Source organism: Solanum dulcamara, chromosome 3 (genome assembly GCF_947179165.1).
Source record: "Solanum dulcamara chromosome 3, daSolDulc1.2, whole genome shotgun sequence".
Taxonomy (NCBI): Eukaryota; Viridiplantae; Streptophyta; class Magnoliopsida; order Solanales; family Solanaceae; genus Solanum; species Solanum dulcamara.
In genome coordinates this window covers 10,462,801-10,488,612 of record NC_077239.1, presented here as the reverse complement: position 1 = coordinate 10,488,612, position 25,812 = coordinate 10,462,801, and the positions used below count along the sequence as shown (strand labels likewise).

Sequence of the window (25,812 nt, the reverse complement as noted above, 5' to 3'; positions counted from 1 at the left end):
ATGACAGTTAGATCTAACTCAACCTCAAAAGCTAGCTAATGAGGTAAAAGTTACCCAAATTTATAGAAGCAAAACATCAGTAAAATGGAACATCCATATACAATCTTTATGTGATATCAAAGTCAAGTCCTTCTTGTTTGGACTTTCAATCCATGTTTCAGTAAGACTTGAACGTGAAGGTGGTGTTAGAGTGGTTACTGTCCCACACATTGATTGGGGAATAAATTGGTTATTTACTTATATGGACTTGAATATTTTTTTCCTTAAAAACTAGTTTTTGCAGTTGAGTTAGGTCTGATATATCATGTCTTTACAAATCAACATTTAGGTGTCATTTGTCCACAAATATATTCGGGAAAAAATTGATTTTTTTTGATAAGTAGTATTTGACCACATTACTTGATAAATATATTTAGCAAACATCTCAAGTTTTTAAGTTCTAGAAAAAATTAGAACTTGGACCGAATTCTAGTATTTGGGATTTTTTCAACCCATCATCTATTAATCCCAATTAATATCTATCTACAACCAACTCCATTAAAAAGAATAACTTATTTTTAATGAGTTATAATTTATTCTGAATCAGTGACAAGTTTGAGTGTGTAATTATTATCCTGCTCTTGCCCATATTATTGTTTTTGTTGCTGATGATTGTCGTCAATTATGTTATAAGGTTACTTTTAACGAAATATGTTCATTATAAAATGATACTCCCTCTATTTCAAAAAGAATGACATACTTTCTTTTTAGTTTGTTTTAAAAAAATGACCTCTTTCCTTTTCTGCACTTTAATTTTAACTTTTCACGTGACATATTTAAGACCACAAGATTAAAGGACATTTTAGTACATTTGACAATAACTTTAATTTAAGACCACAAAATTGAAAAATCTTCTTTATTTTCTTAAACTCCGTTCCAAATCAAATCAGACCATTCTTTTTAAAATGGAGGGAGTAATACAAACTTATTGATAATTTTAATAAATTTTATAACTTATGGGTATAAAATATATTCTTTTAAAAACTAATTTTTTTTCTCAAAATTTATGACCAAACGCATGGTGAATGACTTGCCAAAAATACTTGAAAATTTGTGGTCAAACGCATGCTTAAAAAATCTGAAATGTTAACTCCTCAACTTTATTTTCAATACTTTTCATTCCCATTTTAGTAGTTTAATGAAAAACAATTAAGCATTCGCATAAGAGATTAGAATACTCCATTAATGTGCCGTAGCCCCCTCCCCACCCCCACTAGCTCAGCTCCTATCTCATTCCACTCAACTCATTTTCTCCCCTATAAATATACCGCTTCAGTTTCATTCTTCACTTCCAATAAAAAAAAACAAACACATTTCTCTCTTATAATCACTCGATTCTCTCGCTCTACTATTCAGTAGGGTTTATCATTTTCAATAGCTGTTGTTTGCTTTACCTGAACAAAAATGGATGCATATACGGTTCATCTAGCGATGGCGGCACTAGTTGGAGCATCGGTGGTAGCGGTATCGGCCTACTATATGCACCGAAAAACCCTAAATCAGTTACTAGAGTTTGCAAAAACCATAGATAAGGATAGGGACCCTGATGACGTGGAAACGGAGGACGGCGGCGGTGGTTACTGGCCTCATCATTTGAGGAAGTACGCTGATAAGAGGCGGAACCGTAGCCGGAGTAAAGGGAGAAACGGATATTACCGTCGTTCTTCTGCTTCATTTCCGGATGTGACGGCGTCGAATTCAGGCGAGGTTGAGGAAGGGAGGAATGGTCCGATACATGTGGATTCTATTCCAGCAGGTTTGCCGAGGCTTCATACTCTTCCTGAAGGTATGTGATGAAGATTATACTTATTTAATCTACTGATACATGTTTGCTGTGGTATTTCTAGGTCAGTGTAGGAACTTTTGTTTATTTTTGGAAATTGATCATTTTGGATTATGATACAGTGGAGGAAAAAATTTTCTGGCTAATACTCAAATGAGAATTTCATGCTTGAAACAGACTTGTCATTGCAGTTATAATAATTTGTGCCAATCGGTCTATTATAAATTTCGTGAGTTTTTTAAATAATAGGTGGAATTAACAAGTTGGTGTCTTTATTGTCCTGATGTTTGATGTTTGGTGCTGGATATTTTATACTTGGTTCTTTAAAAAGGACAAGACATCTTTTAGTTTCCTTTTGAATTCCTGAGATACTTCAGTTTTCAAATAAATCTGAACTTTGTATTTTCATTTGCATAGAACAAACAACATACCTAGTGTAATCCCACTATTGGGGTTTGGAAAGGGTAGTGTGTATGCAGCCTTACCCCTACCTTCACACAAGGTAGAGAGATTGTTTCCAATAGGCCCTCAACTCAAGTATAGCACATCAAAATTAGTAAGATAAAGAAACACAATAGTGAAGAAATCATGTAGAAAGAAAATAATGGAGAAAAGAACGGCAACAACAACAAATAGTACGATAACCAAAGTATAGGAATCAACACGTAACAATATAATCTAAGAATAAGGTAGTAGGAAAGTGTCAATAATAATACTGATAAGGGAAAGTCAAATTTTGATATGGCTGCTCGGATACGAGGCCAGGTTTCCTGGGTCACCACGTGGAATTCTTACCACTAAACTACAACCACATGTTTCATTTGCATAGAATGATGGTGCATTGTTATGTCAGGGATAAAGGAAACTATCTTTTTACATTTTTTTGTTTGTTTTAATAACAAATAAATATAATAGGGTGGAATGGATGTAGATATGTAGCTGAGCTAAACTGGTATGCGTGAACTTAAACGCAATTAATTGGTTAATGGTAACTTTCCTCTTTAATAACATTTAGCACATAAATGTGCTGATTACGTATAGAGCTGTACAAGAAGTTACCAAAGAAGTTACCTTCTCTGTTGACAAGAGAGGATAGCTCAAGAGGAAGTTTCCTCCACCTCTAACTGCGAAGTTGCGGATTTGAGGTGCTAAGTTAATAACACAATCGATTCATGTGAAGATTTCGGGTGGAGCTGATCTAGGTTACTATAGCATAAAATAATTAGTTGTGGAGAAACTCAAGGAAATTATACATGTTATGTACAACATTTAGTTTATACCAAATAGAGAAGAATCAAACAAACATATTTAGACAATGCAAAGATATCCTACTCCTTCCGTCGCAGAGAGGATGACACTATTTACTTATTAGTCACTTAAAAAACTAACGGAACTTTTAAGATTTGAAAATAATTTCAGTTGAAATTCCCATTTAAACCTTAATGAAAAGCTTTAATAGCCAAACAAATGTTATGCATATTTAAGATCACTCTATTGCATAGGATCAGGGTTTTTACCCTGTGCACACCCAAAAGGGTAGCTGCTGTGGGTTTCCCTTTTCATAAAAAAAACATATTTAAGATCAAAAGTTTTGGAAGTCTTTCTGTCTTTTTTCAGTATATACTCAGTCAAACTGTCATATAAATAGAAATAGAAGGATCACATCCTTATAAGTAGCAATTGTTTTTACCCTTCGGGGTGGCCCAGTGGTTTGGGCTTGGGAATTCCATGTTGGAGGTCTCAAATTCGTTAGCAAGGGGTTTGCCTTCTGGGTCGAGCTCGTCCCATTGAGCTTTCCTAGTGCGGGTTACCTCTCTTGTGTGATCTGCGAGCTATTGCATAAGAATGGAGTTTTTATCCTGTGCGCGCCCAAAATGGTAGCGACTGTGGGTTTTCCTTGTCATAAAAAAAGGTAGCAAGTGTTTATTCTTTTCTGCACAGAAGACTAATGTACAAAGGAATAATATTTGAAGTTTTTCTGCTATCCGGAATTTGCTTCCCTTTCGGTTGCAAAAAAGTTCCCTTGCGGCACTAGGGCTTGAGTTGTTTTAATTAAAATTTAGACGTCTAAATCTAAATATATATTTGAATAATATTAAGATATTATATTTCTGGCCATTGAATAATTAAAATTGTTTGTTTTGTTGCTTTTGAATGTGGATTAAAAAGGGCAGTCCGGTGCACTTAAGCTCCCGCTATGCGCATGGTCCGAGGAAGGGCCCGACCACAAGGGTTTATTGTACGCAGCCTTACCTTGCATTTCTGAATGTGGATTAAATATCTTTATTTAAACATAATAAATATAGAGTTCAAATTTTACAAAATATTACTATATTCATAAAATTTTTAGTGTAAAATGTTAAAATGGTGTTAAACTAATTGTTTCTTTGATGAATCATATTTTAAATGCTATTGGCGGTTGTGAGTGGTGGTAGTAGCCGACGATGATTGTTGTAAAAGCGGGGTGGTGTGGTGCCCGTGATTGTATCAAGGTGGTTGAGCAATGATGGCCTATGGTGTTTATGTGATGGACGTGCAAAGATGGTAATCCTGGTGTCTAGTGGAGGTGGTGGTGGTTGTGCGGTAGTGACGAGTGGTGATTGTGCGTTTGAGGTTGGTAGTAAATGCAGTTGGTGGTAGTTACTTGTGGTGAAGGTATTGTAACTAATGATAATAGTGGTTGGTGGTGGAGATGGTTAGTAGTGGTTGATGGTGTTAGAAATGGTTGTTGGTGGCAGGTTGTAAAGGTGGCTGACAATGGAGGTGGTGATTGTAATTAATAGAGTAGTGAAAAATGTTACATTTAGTGCCTGTTTGGAAAGCCACCCTGGTAATTGAATTTGGTGTAATTACACTGTCTGATATGTTTGGTTGACATGTAATTACTTGGTCAGCAGGTAATTGAGTGTAATTGACAAGGAGTAATTGCACTCTCCAATTCTCAGGGGGAGACTGCGAATTACTGTAATTACGCTGATTATTTTTTAATTTCTTCCTAATATTTCTATTTGTATTTCTTTCATTTTAATTTATTTTTTATTACTATTTTTAAATTCTTATTATTTTTATTATTCTAATATTTTCTAAAAATATATATATATATATATTTATATTATTTATATTTCATTTTCTTTTCATTTTCAATCTTTAGTTCATGTGATTTCAAGCAATTTTTCGTATTACCTTTTTTTTAATTCTATGTTTATCTTTTCATTAGCATAATTTTGTTAGTATTCTAATTTTTAAATTAAAGTAGAAGTCATTGTTGAACAAAGTTGTAGACTTACGTTTTTCTTTTCTTTTAAATTATATGTATGTACTTTGAAATTTGACATAAAAGTAGTATTATGTTAAAAAAATTATTTTGAAATTTAGAACTTATGTTATATTTTTAGTTTTATTTATTTTTGTATTATTGACTTGATATTTCATATTGCAAGCCATTTATTTTTTGGTTAGACTTGATAAATTATCTTTTTATCAAATTTTTTAATAATTTTATGAAATTATATTTATAATATTAATATTTTTGTCAAATATGCATTTCATAATGTTCAAAGAAAATTTGTATTTTAAATTTTTATAATAATTTAATTAAAACATACTAATTTTTAAAAAATAAATCAATTATTTTTATAATATTAATAAGAATGTATTATTAATTAATATATTTTCAAAAGACTATATATGTCTTAAATATTTAATTTAATATCATTTATAAATGCTCTTATTTGTCTAATATAAACTTTAAGTTTAGATAATTAACTTTAATTTTTTAAATGTAATATAACCTTGTAATTATACTTGTACAACCAAACAGTACATTTGTAATTACGTTGTGGCTAACAAACAGGTCATTGTAATTACTAAGTTTTGTAATTACTAGTCTGGTAATTACTACCCTAGTAATTACACCAATTTCAATTATCAGGTGACTTTTCAAATAGACCCTTACTGTAGATTTTAAGCAAATGTCTTATGTTATTAAGACTTTGTACAAGATTCAAATAGTTCAGATCTATTAAGAGCTAATAAATGGTTGTGAAAAGAAAACATAAATGCACATAATATACTCAACATCTATATAATTCATATGCATGCCTCTATTAAGTGCAAACAGTTGGGGTTTAGGTGCCATCTGCTTAACTTCAAAGTGTTTCAAGCATACGCCATAGTGCTGTTGCCACAAGATAATACAGAAACAAATTGTTGATGTTCACAACATTTTTTTCACGCAAAGCATTGACTATTTGATTTGAATCCCCTTGTCTACAAATTAACTTGGGTAAAACAGGCTTCATATAAAGCAATTAAGCAAAAACATTTAACTCTTCGAGAGCCTTGATTTTTTAAAACATTTGTCATAGACAAACCTTCCTGTTATTGGACCGAGTTGTGTATCCTGGTTTTACTATGCGGAGCCCTCTATTAGCCCTTGACCATTATCTAGTTTACTAAATACCAAGATTAGCATAATTCTTTTTAAACTTCGGACTTCTTTCCTAAGGTTAAGTGACAAAATGAGAGCTATTCATGTAATTGTGACCTGGGTATTGTGCAACGTCTCAAATACTCGGTGTTCCAGAGGGATTGATATGGAATGATTTTGTTGTTAAGATCGGTAATGCCTTCTAACATATTCAGGCTGTGGCATGTAAAAAGCATTGCCATCCTAGGGTGTGGCCTAACTGTTAATAATGGTGAAATGGACCATGACCAATGTTCAAATTCCAGTAGAGCCAGAGTTAAAGGTGATTTCTTCTCATCGATCTAAGTGTTGGAGGATAGAGTACCCCATACCTGTGTTGGTGGGAGATAATAAGTACTTGGTGGGTTTGTCAAGGTGCTCAAAAACTAACCAAGACACCACCGTTATAAAAATAATGTAAAATCAATGCCCAGGCACTTATCCAAAAAAGAAAAATTAGAACAATGAATTTTCCTTTTGATCTAGCTGAATAATCCATTTATGATCCAGCTATAAAAGGCATTATGCTCAAATAGTGTTTGATTTTCAAACATCTTTCTACCTGTTCTTTGTAAAAAAGGATTCTTCGGACATCTTTTTTTTGGATGCGGTTGCACTTGGTAGCTATTTGGATTTTGACATGCTCTACGTTCTTTCAAAGTTAGAATGCAACTTTTCCGAGCTGAGGTGTCATATACTGTTGGTAAAGAAGAGATTGAAAAAACCAAACAAGTTGCTAGCGACAATTTCTGTGGAGTGTGCTATCTGCAATGACAAGGAGATTATCTTTCTTTACTATGGAAGATCTTCAGTAGCACAACCATCTTATGGTCAAGTGAAACGTCAATAGCCTAACTTCTTATTCAAGTGCAGTAGTAGTTTCTGTTTACATGGATACAATTGCCAGATGTATGAAAAATGCTCAGGTACATCGTGTTGTCCGTAGTATTTCCATGTTGCAGTACTTTTGAATACTGTAACTACAGTAGTGCTAATAATGTCTTGCCATGTGCTTACTCCATTATATTACTTCCTAGATTCTTGAGTAGGAAGTTGTGATAAACAAATGAGGCCATTGATTATCCCTGATTTGAATTCAGTCAAGCATTTTTTAAATAATTTGTTTTGCCTTATAAGACAGTGTCTCAACGCCCATATAGTCATGATCTGAAGTTAGACATTACTGGAATCAGTTTTCAAATGGAATCCGAGGAAGGGAGAAATTTGCCTTGAAGTTCTGTGCCCTGGTTATCATTCCCTAGATGCTCTGCTATTCTTTATAGTGATCCTATGACACGTGGAAGAGGCATGAAAGATCTTGTTCCACTATAATTGCATGTATTTGACTCTTCCCATATGTTTTGATTCAGAACCTTTCAAGATTTGTTGCTTATTTGACTCTCTTCTTTGATTAGAACTGATCTATATACTTGTTAAAGTCTTCCACTATGTCATGTTCTTTTTTTTTAAATTTTTTTTGAAGGGAAATCAAGATCTGCTCATTCTCTTAGACCTACTTCTCCGAAGTCTCCAGTTGTAAGTGCAAGTGCATTTGAAAGTATAGAAGGATCAGATGAGGAAGACAATATTACGGACACTACTAAACTTGACACTACATATCTACACACTAATGGGAATGCGGTACTGGTGGACCTCCTCTTCCTCCATTTTTTCCCCCTTACCAATTCATCCCCTCCCCGCGCACATGCATACAAATAAAAACAAGAGCGGAAAAACCCATCATACATGGTGCTTTTTGAATCCAAGTATATTACTTACCATGGAAAAATATATTTTAAGGTTTCATATGACTGCAAGGACAATTTTGCTCTTTTCTTCATGAACATATCATTATTTTGATTACTTCTTACTATTTGCTAAATTTTTAAACAGGGACCAGATGCTGATGGGGAACAAATAGGTATGGCTGCAGCAAGTATGATTCGCTCACACAGTGTATCTGGTGACTTGCACGGTGTTCAACCTGATCCAATAGCTGCAGATATTCTACGGAAAGAGCCAGAGCAAGAAACATTTGTGCGACTGAAGATATCTCCTAGTGGTAATTTTCCCTTTTGTATTCCAGTCCTTGGCATGCTGTCGAATGTTCTTAAATCACTATTCTTTTTAAATCTCGGAGATTCAGTATAGGATTTTCGTATTCAGAGAAAGCAAAATAACACTGAGTTAATACCTAAATGTGCATCATTTCATCTTGTTCTTCTGTAGCCTAAAGTATGTCAAGGTCACTTGAAGCATTGTTCAAAGAAAGTCTTATTTGTATTTCCTCTATGTTAGCTTGAAATAAGAGTGAAAATAACTCAGAGAGGTAAAGAAATGAGTTCTGTAGAAACCTGTGGCCCAATTCCGCATATACCAGGTGACCCAGTGATCATAACTGAATGTGGGAAAAAACAGGAGGAGAGGGAACTAACTTTTATTGAACATGAGAGGCTTTCCTATAAAAACATAAAAAGCTTCCTTGTCAAGCATCATCGCAGTACAATATATCAAAGGGCAAGATGAACATTCTTTGACTAGTATCTTTTCTCTCCTCTCTATAGTAGCTGATCTGTATTGGCTCTTTATTTTCCTTTCTTGGTGCTCAAATTATGTCCTTGCATAATCTGAAGAAACTGGAACTTCATCTACTTTGTCATTTCTTTTTTGTTCTCTTTGTGTTGGATAAGTTATGTTGCTGTTGTCTTATTGAGAATGAGCATTGAATGAGTGTACACTGTGCTACCTGAAACTTAAATGACTGGTTGGCCAATTTGGAGTGTTTATGCTGGTATCAGGAGTACTATATTTGCTATAGTCTTGCTGAAAATATGTTCTCATTGTATCATTCTCCAAAATCTGCAAATCTTCAGACCATTTAGCAAGTTGCAAGAATAACATACGCCCGATATTTTTGGCTATTATAAATGAAGGTAATAGAATATATTTTGGATCTTGTTACCTAGGATGCAGAACAAAAAAAAGAATAGAAAAAGGATCTCCCTGTAAGAAGAGGAAGTATACTTTTGTACTGTAGCTGTTTCTTAGCAGTAAAAAAAGAGTAGTGCTTTCTTTTGTATGTGTTAAAGGTTCCAGCATCCTTTAACCTTTTGTTAATGCAATTTCTAGAGACACCATCTGCCGATGAAGCGGAGGTCTACCGAAACTTGCAAGTTTGTCTTGAAATGAGACAGAGTTATGTATTCAAGGAGGCTGTTGCTCCTTGGGTAAAGGAAGTAATCTCTGATCCATGCACCCCAAAGCCAAATCCAAATCCATTTGAATTCACTCCTGCAGGAAAATCTGATGTAAGTTTTTATGTGCAAGAAACACAACCATCACTATCATTAATGCCAGAGTTCTGGATATGGTACTATTTTATTTTCTAGAATAGATATATGTCCTATTACTCGTGATTTCTGTTGATTAACTTCTTGATCACTTCTACAGCATTATTTTCAGATGGAAGATGGAGTTGTTCATGTGTATGCAAATAAAGATTGTAAGCTTGGAAAGCTCTTGTACTTCCATGATTTCTTACCTTTTAAGTTCATAAGGACCATCTAATTCCTCGTCTATTCACTCTTAATGTCTGGCCCTCCCCCTTGCATTTGGACCAGCTAAGGAGAAACTTTTTCCTGTTGCCGATGCTACTACCTTTTTCACCGATTTCCATCACATCCTTAAAGTAATAGCAGCTGGGAACATCCGAACTTTATGCCATCATCGCCTAGTGCTTCTGGAACAAGTAATACCTCTCTGCTCGCGTTTCTTTCAGATAATATGACATGTTAAGTTGGTTATGATGTTCAAGTTTTATCCAGAAATTCAATCTACATTTGATGCTTAATGCGGATCGAGAGTTCCTTGCTCAGAAAAGTGCACCTCATCGTGACTTCTACAATGTGAGGAAGGTTGATACACATGTTCATCACTCAGCATGCATGAATCAGAAACATTTGTTGAGATTCATTAAGTCAAAGTTGAGGAAGGAGCCAGATGAGGTAATTTCTTGTTTGTATTTCTTTGCTGATGTATGCTTCAGTTCTCTGATTCTCTGGACATCTAAAGCCCCTGATTTTCTTCAGGTTGTGATATTTCGCGATGGAACTTATATGACCTTAAAGGAAGTCTTTGAGAGCTTAGATTTAACTGGGTAAGAAAATAGTTTCTAGGAGTTTGTGTTTGAAAGAGCATGTGATTGACCTAGCTATTAACATGATCTCATGGTTTTACTCTCTTTGAAAAGGTATGATCTCAATGTTGACCTTTTAGATGTTCATGCTGACAAGAGCACCTTTCATCGTTTTGACAAATTTAATCTGAAGTACAATCCCTGCGGTCAAAGTAGGCTGAGGGAAATTTTCCTTAAGCAGGATAATCTAATTCAAGGTATACTTGTCATATCTTTCAAATGTTCTTTCTAGTTAGCTCTATCATCACTCTGTGTTCATCTTCTATAAAATCAACCACAAGTTGTAATGCGATTTCAAAGTTATCAAGTAACTATCCTATCTTACATGAACTTGGATATAAGTAAGTATCTGAATGTGTATGGCTAAGTTTCTGGTATGGGTATGTTTAACTTTAGCAAATCCAAGTTTGTCTTGAAGGATGTGTATTAAATATGCATAGCACATACCCATGTCATACAACATTCAACTCAGGTAAGTTAAGGAAAATAAACTGTCCGCTTGATATTGGTTAACTCAGATTGTCTTACCCCAATTGAACTGACTTCCAATTTATTGAAATTATTTAATCGCGTTTTATGATTTCTGTTGCAGGTCGTTTTCTTGCTGAGCTGACTAAGCAAGTATTTTCTGATCTTTCTGCAAGCAAATATCAAGTAGGTTCATTCTTGTAACAAATTAACTGCTATCCTCTTTTCCCCTGTTTCTTCCTAACATGTTTCATTACTCTCTCCTGACTATCACAAAAAACTGGTGTCTATGATAACTTTATTATTGCCAAATGCAACCTGAAAGATCTTTGTGAGCTTGAGGTGACTATTGTTATGCTTCGGTCCAAATTGCATTGCATAATTTCACAGTACTTGCAATACAATGTTTTTCTCTATTGTTATTAAAACTTGACCAGAACGATGTTGTATCTAAAGGTACTTTTGTTTTAAAAAGAAGAATAGAAAAAGATTTCCCATGTTCGAGCCGTGTCCTGTCCATTGTTTTTTACACGCGAAAAGCGGCAAGGTCCATGGGGCTTGAAGAGAAAAATGGCAATTGAAGCGCACACTTCTTTGAAGTAAAACGGATGCAAAAATTGCGATATTAGAAAAAACTAAAAGTGTGTAGCGGTCATATTTTAGTACCCGATATACAAAAATGTTGATATTAATTCTACTCCTCAAAGGTGAGAGTCAAAGAACCGACTGCTTCTGATTGGGATCACTTTGCACCTTATTGTGTACGCACATACTTCTATGAAGTGTGTGGCCATGAAGCAATAACTCCTCATGTCACATCTCCTTAAGAAACAAAGCGATGTCTTTTAATAACACTGGTTTTGTCTGTCTTTTTCATTTGGCTTCTCTTAATCTTTAGCCATTTTGTTGTAGATGGCAGAATACAGGATATCAATATACGGCCGAAAGATGAGCGAGTGGGACCAACTTGCTAGCTGGATAGTGAACAATGAACTGTACAGTGAGAATGTTGTCTGGTTGATTCAGGTGTGATGAAATATATGCAATTGCTGGTCAGTTGTAAGCATTTTGGTTGCCACGTCTTAACACTAGTTGTGACTACGAATTAGAGTTGGCACATTTCTTATGATTTATGCCACTCTTTCTCTGGTTACTTTCTTAGGGGAATGAAAAAACATATGAGTTCCTTGTGTCTATTTCCAATTAGTTTAGGTGATATATGTACAATTACAAGGAGACATGTGATTGAGGTAAGACCATGAAAACTGTCTAAATATAATCTTAATCTGACTCTACTAAAATTCTTAAGATTGAAAATTAAGATCACAAAATAATCTTAAGTTTCAATCTTGAGAAACTTGGATTAGGCAGATTACCTTCAAAATAGCGCTTCAATTATCTTATACTAGATCGTTTTAATCCTTTTAGTGGCTTAGTTTTATTTCTGTTAATGGCGACCATTTAGCTTTCATTTGTACGAAGGAGGGGATGGGAAATATTTTGTACTTCTTTTGGTGTTGTTCTTATTCTATGCTTTCTTTGTCTCCAGCTTCCGAGACTGTATAACATATACAAAGAAATGGGGATTGTGACATCATTTCAAAATATCCTCGACAACATCTTTCTGCCCTTGTTTGAGGTCACTGTTGACCCCGATTCACATCCCCATCTGCATATCTTCTTGAAGCAGGTATGATATACTAACATTTGAATTATCTTCCTTTTATTTACTAACGGGACATGCTCGGCCCATATTCAGTTGAGGACTAAAGATTTTGGTAGTCAAGTTTGAGTCAGACTTGTGATGCGAATTTTAGAAAGTACTAAGACTGCTCCTATGCTAGTACGCGTTGGGATCAAATTGGATATGATCAGCGTTGTTGTATTTCCTATTTACTTTTCCCTTCCTTCCATTCTGTGATACCGGGGAACACATCTACATTTGGCAAATGTAAAGATCTTGGTTGAATACATGATAAAATAAAGTACATGACCTTTGAATAAAAATATTATTGAGAAGAAAAAAAGGAGAATGGTGTATTACTGTGGCAGCATGTTTCTTCAATTTCAATCTGCTGCCTTTGGATTACTTACAACAATCATCCACTTCTTTCTATCCTTTAATCACAATATGTTCTTACTTTCACGTCTTGTTATGTCATCTTAAAGGTTGTTGGATTGGATTTGGTGGATGATGAAAGCAAACCAGAAAGAAGGCCTACCAAACACATGCCTACACCTGCTCAATGGACTAACGTATTCAATCCTGCATTCTCATACTATGTCTACTATTGTTATGCTAATCTCTACACCCTGAACAAGGTTCGTAAGTTACTTCATTTGTATTTCTTCCTTTCCCCTTTCATTCCTGTCATCAATCACTTCCTTCCCTGATTGGAAGTGGGAGAATTAATTTGAATGGACCAGAATGTATTGAAGCAATATCTTGTTTGCTAAATGAACCTAGCTAAGGTATTATGAGCCCATTTGAGTTAGCTAATTAAAAGTAGCTCATAAGCACAAAGTGTTGTAAAATACTTATACGCGCTGAAGCTGATTTTATGAGTAAGCAACTATGTATTTGGATAGATTGAAACTGATAATACACAGTTAGTGTGTTTGGTAAAAAGTATTTTAAAATGACTGAAATACCCTTAAAGCTAAACAAAAAATATAAATTTCAAAGTTGTTTTTACATAAAAAGGGATTAATGATGGAAATAGAAAGAATAGAGAGTTAATTGAAAGTTATAGTTTAGGAAGAGAGTTTCAAAAGGTTTTAGGGATGAATCTGTAAAAGGTTTGGTCAAACCAAAAGTTCTTATAAGCTGTAAAACAATAAGTTAGGAGTGACCAACTTATGGATTTTGGTTTACAAGCTCTTGGCGTATAAGCACTTTTGGTGTTACCAAATGCTTAGATAAGACAAAAAGTGCTTATAAGCTAGTCTGACCAACTTATAAGCTTAACCAAACACCCTCTGTGTTTTCTGCATAAATGTGTCCTTGTTCTCATGAAATATGGTCCCTTTTTTTCGGATAAAGTAATGAGATTTCATTAATGTTTGGGCGAAACAAACACATGTATACAAGTAGTATACCAAATGGACGAAAACCTTCAAAAAGATACGGTTTTATACAACACGAACCCCAATTTCTCTACCTACAAGGGCCTCATGGGTGCTTAAAAAGGAAATAAGGATAAGAGGCTACTCCTCAACCATACAGAATTCATCTCTTATATCTTCAAAAGCTCTCCTATTTCTTTCTCCAGACAAGCCCACATAAGTGTTAGTGGAGCAACATTCCAAGCCTTGCGCTTTCTCTTCCGTTTATCACAATTTTAGCTAAACAATAGCACTTTCAGTGTCTGGCATCACTCAATGTTCCAAACCATGTCAGTATTTCTCATAAAATGCGGTCGCCACGACATTCTTGTAAGGTGCTTCTAACTAATATTGCTGATTGCTTGAGAAAGATGGCGAGAAACTCATTTTTTAAGACCATTAAAGTAAAAGGAAGGTTGTTTAGAGTCTAGAGACGGTCTCTCTCAGCTTTACTTTGAGATAACATTCTATTTCTTTGTTGGTCCTGTCTTTTTATTTTTTGGCGTATTGGGTAGGGATAGGAAAAAATCTCAATTGTTATAATTGCATTTCTATTTTATTGCCTCATTGCATTTCTATTTTATTGGTAGGGATAGGAAAAAATCTCAATTGTTATAATTGCATTTCTATTTTATTGGTTGTTAAAGGAAGTTGGGATGGTTTCATATTGCCTCATTAGCAAATCCATTTTCAGACTAGAGAGATTTGGTCCTAGTCTACTATGAATGTGTTGCAAGTTCAGGATCACAGCTGTAGGTTTGTCTACCACAATATTGATAGGGAAATGATCTCTCTACCACACAGATACCTTGTTGATATTTCTGCTCTAACCCTTTTCATATGTTGAGTTCTGACCCTTTCAAAATTTACATCTCAGTTGCGTGAGTCTAAAGGCATGACGATCATCAAATTCCGGCCACATTCTGGGGAGGTAGTCACTCAGGCATATTATTATAGTACGTGTTAATTACGAGTTGTGTTTGTTTGATGATTAGATGTTTTACTATCTACAGGCTGGAGATATTGACCACCTTGCGGCAACATTTTTAACATCCCATAATATTGCTCATGGTATCAATTTGAGGAAGTCTCCGGTTCTTCAATACTTGTATTACTTGGCCCAGGTAAATAAAGATATTGAAGTAATTTTCGTGGTCAAGTGGAAAACGTTTTTTTGAGCCAAGGGTCTATTGGAAACTACCTCTACCCCACAAAGGTAGGGGTAAGGTCTTCGTACACCCCATCCTCCCCGGACCCCACTTGTGACAATATGCTGGGTATGCTGCTGTTGTTGTGTGTTTTCTGATTATCAATAATGACCTGTTTTTGTCAGATTGGTTTGGCAATGTCTCCTCTTAGTAACAACTCCTTATTTTTGGACTACCATCGTAATCCTTTGCCCATGTTCTTCTTGAGGGGCCTGAATGTTTCTCTTTCAACGGATGATCCCTTGCAAATTCACTTAACAAAAGAAGCCCTGGTTGAAGAGTATAGTATAGCTGCGTCAGTGAGTATTCTTTGTTCTTGGCTGAAACACTTGATGATGTCACTTTGTCAAGGGGTTTAATTGTTTTTGCCATGCAGGTTTGGAAGTTGAGTGCATGTGATTTATGCGAGATTGCCCGCAATTCAGTTTACCAGTCTGGTTTCTCACATGCACTAAAGGTTTGTGTATCTCCTAAAAAAGTTAATTGCTAATAGCATGGTACTCTGATTCTAGCTCTCAATATTCAGCAAGCTCGTGCCTTTCCCAATTGCTACGTATCTCCACTTTCATCAATTTTCATTAATCAGTAGATGCACACATCCAAAGTTTGTGGATCCCCATGGATGCCTCAAAGTGCATTGCATCTAACTGAATTCTGAATCTGATTACATCTATATCTTGTATGTCTATGTTTTATGTAGATCATATTGGTAGTAGAGAGTTCCATTAGGGGTTCCCTTCTATTCTTTGACAGTCACTGTGCACATTTTTTGTTTCTTCTTGTTAGGATGAGTACATGGAACATGGAGGTTCAGTGGTAAACTTGTAATTGTTTGATTGCAATCATGTTCCGCTCTTCTTGGTTTCCTTTTTTGGGGTTTGGGTGTTTGACTGTCGAGGCCTTTCCAGATCAGTTTTGCAATGACATCCAGCTGCTTTGGCTTTGGAATTAATGGCACTTTCTGCATATTTTACTTGTTTATCTTCTATTGCTATCTTACCTAAATGAATGGTGTGTGCTAATCCCCCGGTTGGGAATTTTGATGCTTGTGTTATGTGTTTTTTCCTGACTTATTCCACTTCTATGCTTAGTCCCACTGGATTGGGAAGGAGTATTACAAGAGAGGACCAGATGGGAATGATATTCATAGGACAAATGTGCCTCATATCAGGCTTGAATTCCGCGATATGGTAAGTGCTTATTTCTGTAGTATATAATGTTCCTCAATTTAGATCCTAAGTGGAGAATTGTATTGAAATTCTACCTGTAAAAACTCCTTCCTGATTATTTGTGCTCCAGAATAACAACTCTTTGAAGATTGTGTCTCTTTGATTAGAATTTTCATCTTATGGTGTTGGAAGTAGAGTAGTGATCTTTGTTCTTGTTTCCTTTTTCAGTTGAAAATTGTAAAACAAAATTTTCATACTGCGATGTTTCTATTTATTTGATATTTGGGTTTTAAATAATACTCTCCATTGACATGAATCTTCAGTTTTTTAAGAGTCGATCCCTGTAATTAACCTATAAAACTTCATTGTTCCTAGATATGGAGGGAGGAGATGCAACAGGTTTATCTGGGCAAGGCTGTATTTCCTTCATTTGTTGACCCATGATCTGGATTGCTAATGCATTATATCACGGACAAGCGTATTGATTCAGAATATCTGGAGGTAAGGATCAATTGGAAGTCCTTGTCACCAATCATCACGGCTTTAAGTATCAAATTAATCAATTTTTTCAATTTCTGCAGGCTTGGCCATCCAGTGACTCAAGAAAGCTTCTCCACCATGAGATATCTGGAATTTTGAAGCTGAGGGGAAAATAAGGTTTGGTGAATGCTAGACCTTATTATTTGATGATGTGATAGTAACATTCGATAAGAGTAATCTATGAAGACTGGTAATTGAGGAAGCAACTGGAGCTCTAGCATATAGCAATACCTTAAAGCAATCCACTATCTGAATAAGGAATTATGTATAATATCTGAGTGTCGGTAGGTTAACAAACTTCAGATGCATCGTAAGATGAATTCTGAATGTTACATGGTTCCGTTTTGTATCATATTGACATGTTGGCTAAATAAAAAGAAGTGATTCTGCCAGTTTTATCCTCTCTTCCCTTTCGGGTGAAGAGTTGCTGGGGCTGTTGTTTGGGAATGAGGTAGAGTTGGATTGTGATCTGTTGTATGTTGTATGTTAACATGCTTTTACCATTATTGAGCTATAATTCCTTAGCTATGTATTTCAGAAATAGTGAAAGTTTGAGGCCTAATTACCAAATATAGCGATAGTTTGGATAATTATGAAATTTAGCAATAGTTTCTGAAATTCGTTTTGTGTTGGTGATGCAGTTTTTTTTTGTTTTTTTTTTTAAAATTGTTTTGTATTAATGATACTAACAGTGTTTGAAATATGCTTTGTATCAGCGACATATTAATGTATATATATAGCGGATTGTTGTATCATTGATATAGTGTGTAACTGATATAAAATCCAATTTCAGAAACTGTTGTATCATCGATATAAAATGAATTTTAAAAATTGTTGAATTACTGATGCATGACAAATTTTTAGAAACTGATGAAAAATATTTTATTTATAAACTCAAGAATTCTTGAATTTTACTTCAATATTTATTTAATTTTGTTTTTTATATTTTTATATTTTTTTGTGTATTTCTGTATATTTTTGTGTGTTTCTGTGTATGAAAATAACCTAGCAACATCTCTATTTATAATAGTAAAAAATCTAATTAAACGAGGACTAGAAAAAATCTATTTCTATATGAACTAGGATAAATAAATTTTAAGTAGACATTAATTAAATAAATAGCAAATAACAAATTCTAAACAACTTAGAATTTTTATTCCAACTTTGAATTATTTTTTCAACATTCTTCCGTAATTCAAAGTTGTATATTCTTGTTTTTTTCTTGTTGTCATTGTTGTTGTATTGGAAAGTCTTTTTCTTCTGTCGTTGTTGTTTTGGAGAACTTATCTTCAATTTTTAATTTTTTTCTGCTCATCCCATAGGTATAGTCTACCCGATCCGTAGGCTTGGTCTACCCGGCCCGAAGGCTCGGTCTATTCGGATTGTATGTCCGGTTTACTCGGCTCGAAGGCACGGTCTATCCGGCTCGAAGACTCGGTATATTCGGACTGTATGTCCGGTCTATCCAGCCGGTAGACTCGGTCTAGTGTTAGAGCATTTTGTCTCCAACGAGTTGATGCCTTCCCACGAACTCATTTTTTTTTTACTTCAACTTTTAATTAGAGAAATTGTTTTCCTCTTGTACCTGTTTGCTTGTATTTCTTTAATTCTGCAATGTTTTTGTAAGTCCTTTCTCTCAGCATGATGTTTTTATGCATATATCATTCGTCCAACACTTGTCATCATGATCATTGGTCAGACAGACGGTATATATAGGTCGTAGCCGCCCATCAGCAGTGGAAAACTCTTTGATTCTCTACCAGGATCGTAGAAGCTCTGATACCAATTTAAAGGAAAATATTTTATTTATAAACTTAAGAATTCTTGAATCTTACTTCAAGATCTATATATTTCTTTGTCTTTTGTATTTTTTATATTTTTCTGTGTATTTCTGTATATTCTTGTATGTTTTTGTATACTGAAAATAACCTATCAACATACCTATTTATAATAGTAAGAAATCTAATTAAACTAAGACTAGAAAATCTATTCCTATATGAACTAGGACAAATAAATTCTAAGTAGACATTAATTAAATAACTAGCAAATAATAACTTAGGATTTCTATTCCAAGTTTGAATTATTTTTCCAACCGAAACTATTGCTATATTTAATAATTTGTTGAAACTTTTACTAAGGTAAAATAATGTGATTTTGATGAAAAATTCTGAAGCCTGTACTACTCTATATGCGCCATTTCGAGAGCACTACGATAACAATGCATCCTAAGTTTTAACGAAGAAGAGTGGTGAATGAATGCATCTCGACATGACAAAGAATTATTGAAACGGACAATAAATATTTATGTAAAAAATTATACTATTTTTAAATTACTATAGGTGAAAAGGGTAATAAATATTTATGTGAAGGGTTATTCATTTTTCATCCTATTTGTTGTATATAAATGTGGGCATGATGATGAAATCACACACGAAAATAAATTGAATGTGTGGCATGCCCAATTGGTTATTCCCATTCAAATGTGATGTGAAAATAGTTGACAATTCATATTGAAGAAATAGAAAGTTTTTCACGAATTGTCTTTTATTGCTAGTTCTTATGATAAATTGAATATCATACCAGCTAAAGTTCAAATTGAATCCCTGAATTTTGAAACATAAGAAAGGAGAACAATGATTCTGTGAGATTCCACATGTTTACCCTCAAAATAAAAAAAATGATGTAAAAGTAAATAGAAGATTAAATGTTACATTAAATTTTGTTGTATTAGAATTTTTAATATAGTTCAAGAAATATAGTGTGTGCTTATTTTTAATATAGTCATGCTCTTTTTTCTATTTATTTCTTATTCATTTTCTAGAATTATTTTTCTATACATATGATTTTTCTTTTTTATCTATATCAAGTCGACTTCTAGCAAAATGTAATTCAATCAATATAACATTTTTGTATATATTTAAATGTGACGTCTTATACTATGCATGTAACGTCTTTATTTATTATTCTTTCTTTTCAGTTTGAACGTTAAATTTTTTCTTTGAATTTGATGTTACACCACCTAGACATTTTGTAATATTTTTCTTGATTCATGTATCTTTTTAATCGCCAATTTCTTTTCTTTTTTTGGCTATTAAAAAATACGTTTAATAATTAAAATATATTAATTATTTTAATGTTTCATGAAAAATTAACTTTCTATCATATCAGAGTATTTAACCTTCTATTATTTTAATATTATTTGCACTATCGAATGATGTAATCTAGTAGACTTAAAATCCATGTGATTATGTCCTTATAGTATTAAAATACACATTAAGAAATTTGTTTTTTATTTTGATTAAATAATTAGTTAGTAGATGATGATTGGACGTTTACGTATCTTTTCGATTTTACACTAAATATAAAATCTTCATGAGAATTGATTTATTGGAATGTGTATGTCACATGCATAATTGATCAAAAATACTTGCGCGATTGTCTCTCTTAATTACAGACATGGCATCAAAAAGTATTATTGCTGACTTGAACAAAGGTGAAAAACTGAATGTTGACAATTACGACATCTGGAGTCATACAATATGGTATGTACTGAAAGAGAAAAATGCTCTCAAACATATAAACCATGTTTTGAATCAACCAGAAGAGGGTAATACTGCACAACATGGAAGAGACCTTGAAATTTATAAAGCTTGGAAAAAGGCTAATTCCACTACACGTTGAATAATAGTTAGTTTTGTAGTTGATGACCTCATACATGAATATGAGGAATTCCCAAATGCTCATGCTATGTGGGCACATCTGCGAGGAACATATGGGGGTACATCTGTGACCTGCCTCCGACACAATTGACTATCAAATTTGACGCTTACAAGAAGCGTCATGATCAAAATGTCAAACAACACCTTAGGATGATGTTAAACATGATAGCCCAACTCAAAAGTTCTGGTCATGTTCTCTCAAATGAACAACAAGTTCAGGCAGTGATCCAGTCTGTTCCCAATACTTGAAAACATTTGAAGGTTAACTTGACCTATAATGATAATATCAAAACCTTCTCTGATGTTGCGCGCCATGTTGAACTTGAAGATGAGCGGCTTGGTGCTGCTAAAGCTGCTTCTAATGTCTTTGTGGAAGAGTTAAGTGGTACAAATCTTCAAGATTCAAGAGCAAGAAGAATTGGAAAAGAAATGGGAAGAATAAAGAGACTAGAGAAGGACCATATAAGAAACAAAAGAAACCAAATTCCAAAAATAAAAAAATGTTTTTTCAAGAAGAGAGACAAGAGTAAAATGAAGTGCTACAATTGCCAAGTTCTAAGGCATTTTGCTCGTGAATGTAATCCAAAAAAGATAACATTTCTAAACACATCTCTAAGTGCTTCATCTATTTCTAGCACTTCTTTACTAACTGAATCTTCTCGTATGTGGATTGTAGACTCAGGATCCACCGATCACGTGACTCGAGATCGAGAAGCATTTATGGGTTTCATCGAGTTTCACTTGGATCAAGGAGTATCTATGTAGGAAATTGTCACGACCCAAGCGTAGGGCCTAGACGTGAAACGATGAATGAGGAACTTGAAAGTACCTCACCCATGCCTCTTAGCATTCATTTAACTTTTCATAGGTAATGACAATCAATAATAAGCGGAGTAAAAAGGGGAAAGAGAGACTAAGGGAGAACATCATAGAGTAAGAGTCATTATCAACCTTAGATCATCATACATTTGTGTCCGAACATACCACTACTAATAGGCTTGGCGGGGGCTAAGACATGTCGCTCACCCTCAATAAAAATAGAAATAGAGTACTATGAAAGATACCTAAAAGTCTTTACATAACATAAGCTAGAAAGAAAATAGAATATTATTCCCGAAATATGGAAACTCACCCAATAGTAGCCTTCAACGATCCCGACTAGTCTCGTGGAGGAGAATGAGGAGGAATGCTGGTCCTTACATGGTGATATCATGTAGGCAAGAGAGTATGTGTTAGTACTTTGAATGTACTAAATATGTAGGCATGTAATCCAATGTGAAACGTTAAGGACATTCATAAGGTAAAATACATAAATGAGTGCATGTATGAGTAATCAATAAACATTTAAAGTGTATTATGTAAGAAACGACCATAATCGACACCTAAGACAATGCGAGCTATTATATTAAATCCAACATAACCCCTTACGTTGGCACAGAGAGACTACTTGTCGGGTAGAACTCCATCAAAATTCATTCATTTCTTTAACTTTAACTTTAGATGGCCATACGTGGATCCACTAGCCTAAAAAGCCTACAAGGGCTCCTATGTTGGTATATAGTTAATGAGACAAGGGGTTGTTACTAGGATTTCCTTACCGAATCTCACCTCAAGTCCCCATTCGGTGCTAAGTCAAAATTCCACAGAATAGTATATCATAGTAACATAAGCATACATATAGTTTGAGACTTTAAATTATCATGCGGTAGAATAGCTCCTTAAAATCTTTGTTGACTCAAATATACAAGAATTGTCCTTATTGCATAAGAATCCATCATTCACATCATTTCATCATTATTTCATTTCATAAGACTCCCTTTGATTATAGACATTACTTTCATAAACATTCATTTGGAGTCAAAATCTTTTAATTCAAACTTCCAAGCCTAGTGCCTAGATGTAACATGTCGAATGAGGAACCCGAAAGTACCTCAAACAAGCCTCTTAGCATTCATTTAGCCTTTTATAGGTAATGATAAAAAAAAATAAGCGGAAATCATAATAGTAAATCTTCAACTTACATATGTCCAACAATACCTCTAACTTTTAGATTTACCGGGGGTTAAGACAAATCCCTAGCTCACCCTCAATCAAAATAGAATGCATTTCCATAGTAAGTGTTTAGAGGTGTAACACCCCTCAAAAAAAATTTTTCCCTAAGATTCGGGCCTTCCTTGTACACGTGTGGGGCCCATCGTATTTAGTTCGAAGTATGTGTTCGAGTTAAGATGAATCCCTGAGAAACTAAAGAGCGTTGGAGGTGATGTGGGGTCATAGAGGACCCCTAGGACCGAGCTAAGTCCCAAAAAGGTTCGTCGTGGCTAAGTTAGGATGAGTTCGTGTATGGGGTCGACTTCTAATGGCCCTATCTTTTGAAAGACAGAAATCTAAGTGGACCACGACTTATTAAATTAAAGGTCGTCGAGTCTTCTTTCCAACGCCATCAAGAATATAAATTTTGGAGTTCGGAGTTGAAAGATATGATGATCCTAAGACGAGCTAGCACGGCAGGAATTTTATTTTTGGCCTGGGTTGCAACTGCTGGGGAAATGGCCCTGGCGCTATAAGGGCGCGATGCGCCACTATCGCGCCAGAAACATGCCTCAGTAGTTTGGGCTCTGGCGCGGTGCGCCACTAAGAGTTGTGCAGGGTTTTTCAGGCCAAATTCCCAGAACTCAGAACAATGGCCTTGGCGCTGTAAGGGCGCGACGCGCCACTATCGCGCCAGAAACATGCCTCAGTAGTTTGGTCTCTGGCGTGGCGCGCCACTACAAGGTGTGCAGGTTTTAGGAGAATTCAGTCTGGCGCTGCAATGGTGCGACGCGCCACTATCGTGCAGGTGCATTTTTAGCCTATTTTCAGAACTTTTGAGGAAGGGCAATTTGGGAACTTACCCAAATTATATATATGTTACCTTTGGTCTTTTGGGAACACATTTTTGCAGCCTCACTCTCTCTCTAAAAAGCCCTAGGAGCTTCTCTCTCTCTCTCTCTTCTTCTTCTTCTCCATTTCCAACAAAACGAGTCCAAGAGCTTCAAGATTTGAGTCCTCCATTGAAGACCCAACCACAAGGTTTTATTCAAGTCTTCACTAAGGTATGTAAGGCTACCAAAACATGGGTTGAATCCACCTATGTGCCCTACTCTTGCTTTGAGGTTAGATGTTCATGAAAATGGAGTTTCTTGGTATGGTCTAAGTTTAAATGAGTTTTGTCCCCTATTTATTTGATTCTATATGTATTGATGTTGTTGAGTTAAGAAGTTCCCAAAATGAGTTGCTAAATATGTTCTATTGATCTTCTTGACCATGTAGATTTTGATAAAGGATGCTATTTTCTTAAAAATGTTGCTTATTATAAAAATGTAAATTTAAAGTCTTGAAATTTTGATGAGTCTCAAAGATTTCTCATATGGATGGAGGAAATGATTGATTATATCTAGATGTTGCTATATATGTGCATTTAAATTTCTTTTGAAGATATGATTGAGATTGATCGGATAGTATGATTAGAAGAGATTTGATTGTGATAGAGTTGATGAGTTGACAAGGTTGTAATGAGACTTGTCGATGTGATTTGATTGAGTTGATTGGATGGAGTTTTATGAGCATTGAGTCTTGGGAGGAGTATCGAGCACCGAATTGGGCAAGAGTATAGTCCATACTCGAACCCAATAACTGCGTCGCCAAACGTAGGGGGGATGGAACCGTTAAAGTCGGATGCTTCCCCGAGAGATTTGTCTTGACATTATAAGACCTGGTTGGATTGGATCCATGATTGTTGATTCGTTCATACCTTGGCAAAGTATGAACGGACACGGCAACAACGTCGGTTAGTTGTACTTTCACTGGCTCATAAGTGATCGTTGTAGGTTAGAGAAACTCCCAAATAGGTCTTGATAGTACCCTGAGTCAGATTGAGTTGAATTGTATGTGATTGGTCCCGTCTAAATCATATTCTTGTTTGGACTTAGGACATTTGATTGAGTTGTTATTCCTCTTGAGTTGAGCTCCCGAGTTGATAAATTCTTCCTTGATGTTCGTTGTATTCGGCCATTTTACATACTCGTACATTCCATGTACTGACGCCATTTGGCCTGCATCATTTCATGATGCAGAGACAGGTACTAGAGATCATCAACCGGCACCTCGTTGAAGATCCACATACACTTCCAGCCAGTTGGTGAGTCCTCCTAGTTCCCGGAGGATATTGAGCCTTCTTGTACAGTTTTGTTGTCATTTCTTTTATTTTGACTGTTGGTAGCCATGGACTTGTCATTGGCACCTTTTAGACTTGGATAGAGGCTTTATAGACTGGAGTGTGGGGAGGTTGAACGGTTAATTCGAGGAGTCTTATTGTATTTGTTGTCGAGTTGATGAATGCTTGGCCTTCGGCCCTCATATTGCGAATAGTATTTCATTAATTGAGTTTCCGCTAAGAGAATGTGATTGAATGAATGTGTGACTGGACCAGGTGGTTCGCTCGGAGGTCAGAAATGGACTTCGGGTGCCGGTTACGTCTAGGGTACCTTCCCGGGGCGTGACAAGAGGTCTTAACATATCATAAGCTAGAAAGACAAAAGAATGTTGTTCTCGAAATATGGGAACTCACCAAAAGTAGCTTTCAAACGAAATCTCAACTAGCCACGTGGCAGAGAACGAGGAGGAGCACCGGTCCCTACATGGTGATATCATGTAGGCAAAAGAGTATGCATTAGTACTTTGAATGTACTAAGTATGTAACCATGCATGAACATTGATGAAACATTAAAACATTTATGTAATATGAAATATATTGCAATGTATGCATAATCAATCATATAGATATCCTTTAAAACATTCATTTTGTGGACAAATGACCATAACCGATATTTAAGACCATACGAGATATTATATGGAATCCAACATACCCCCCTACGTTGGCCGGAGAGACTACTTGCCAGGTAGAACTCCGTCAACTTCATTCATTTCTTTAAATTTTACTTTAAGGGCTTTCATAAACATTCATTTGGAGTCAAAGCTTTCAAATCAAACTTCATTGAAAACATAGTAAAACTAGGTGGGATCAAATCACTTTAACTTTCAAACATGAATGTAAATGAAATTATACATAAATACTTT

The 25,812-nt window shown here is 35.0% G+C and overlaps 1 protein-coding gene across 1 annotated transcript; it reads left to right on the top strand.

Annotated features, from left to right (window-relative positions):
• Positions 1 to 1,312: 1,312 nt before the first annotated feature.
• On the top strand, positions 1,313 to 17,367 carry LOC129882394 (AMP deaminase). The gene is made up of 20 exons (XM_055956667.1): positions 1,313 to 1,825; positions 7,774 to 7,931; positions 8,184 to 8,352; positions 9,420 to 9,598; positions 9,741 to 9,792; positions 9,911 to 10,038; positions 10,115 to 10,294; positions 10,379 to 10,446; positions 10,540 to 10,682; positions 11,078 to 11,139; positions 11,866 to 11,979; positions 12,503 to 12,643; positions 13,123 to 13,275; positions 14,936 to 14,989; positions 15,072 to 15,182; positions 15,392 to 15,565; positions 15,643 to 15,723; positions 16,358 to 16,456; positions 16,811 to 16,936; positions 17,017 to 17,367. Exons 1-19 carry the CDS (start codon positions 1,444 to 1,446, stop codon positions 16,877 to 16,879), a joined length of 2,517 nt encoding a protein of 838 aa, XP_055812642.1. The 5' UTR covers positions 1,313 to 1,443; the 3' UTR covers positions 16,880 to 16,936; positions 17,017 to 17,367.
• Positions 17,368 to 25,812: the final 8,445 nt, after the last annotated feature.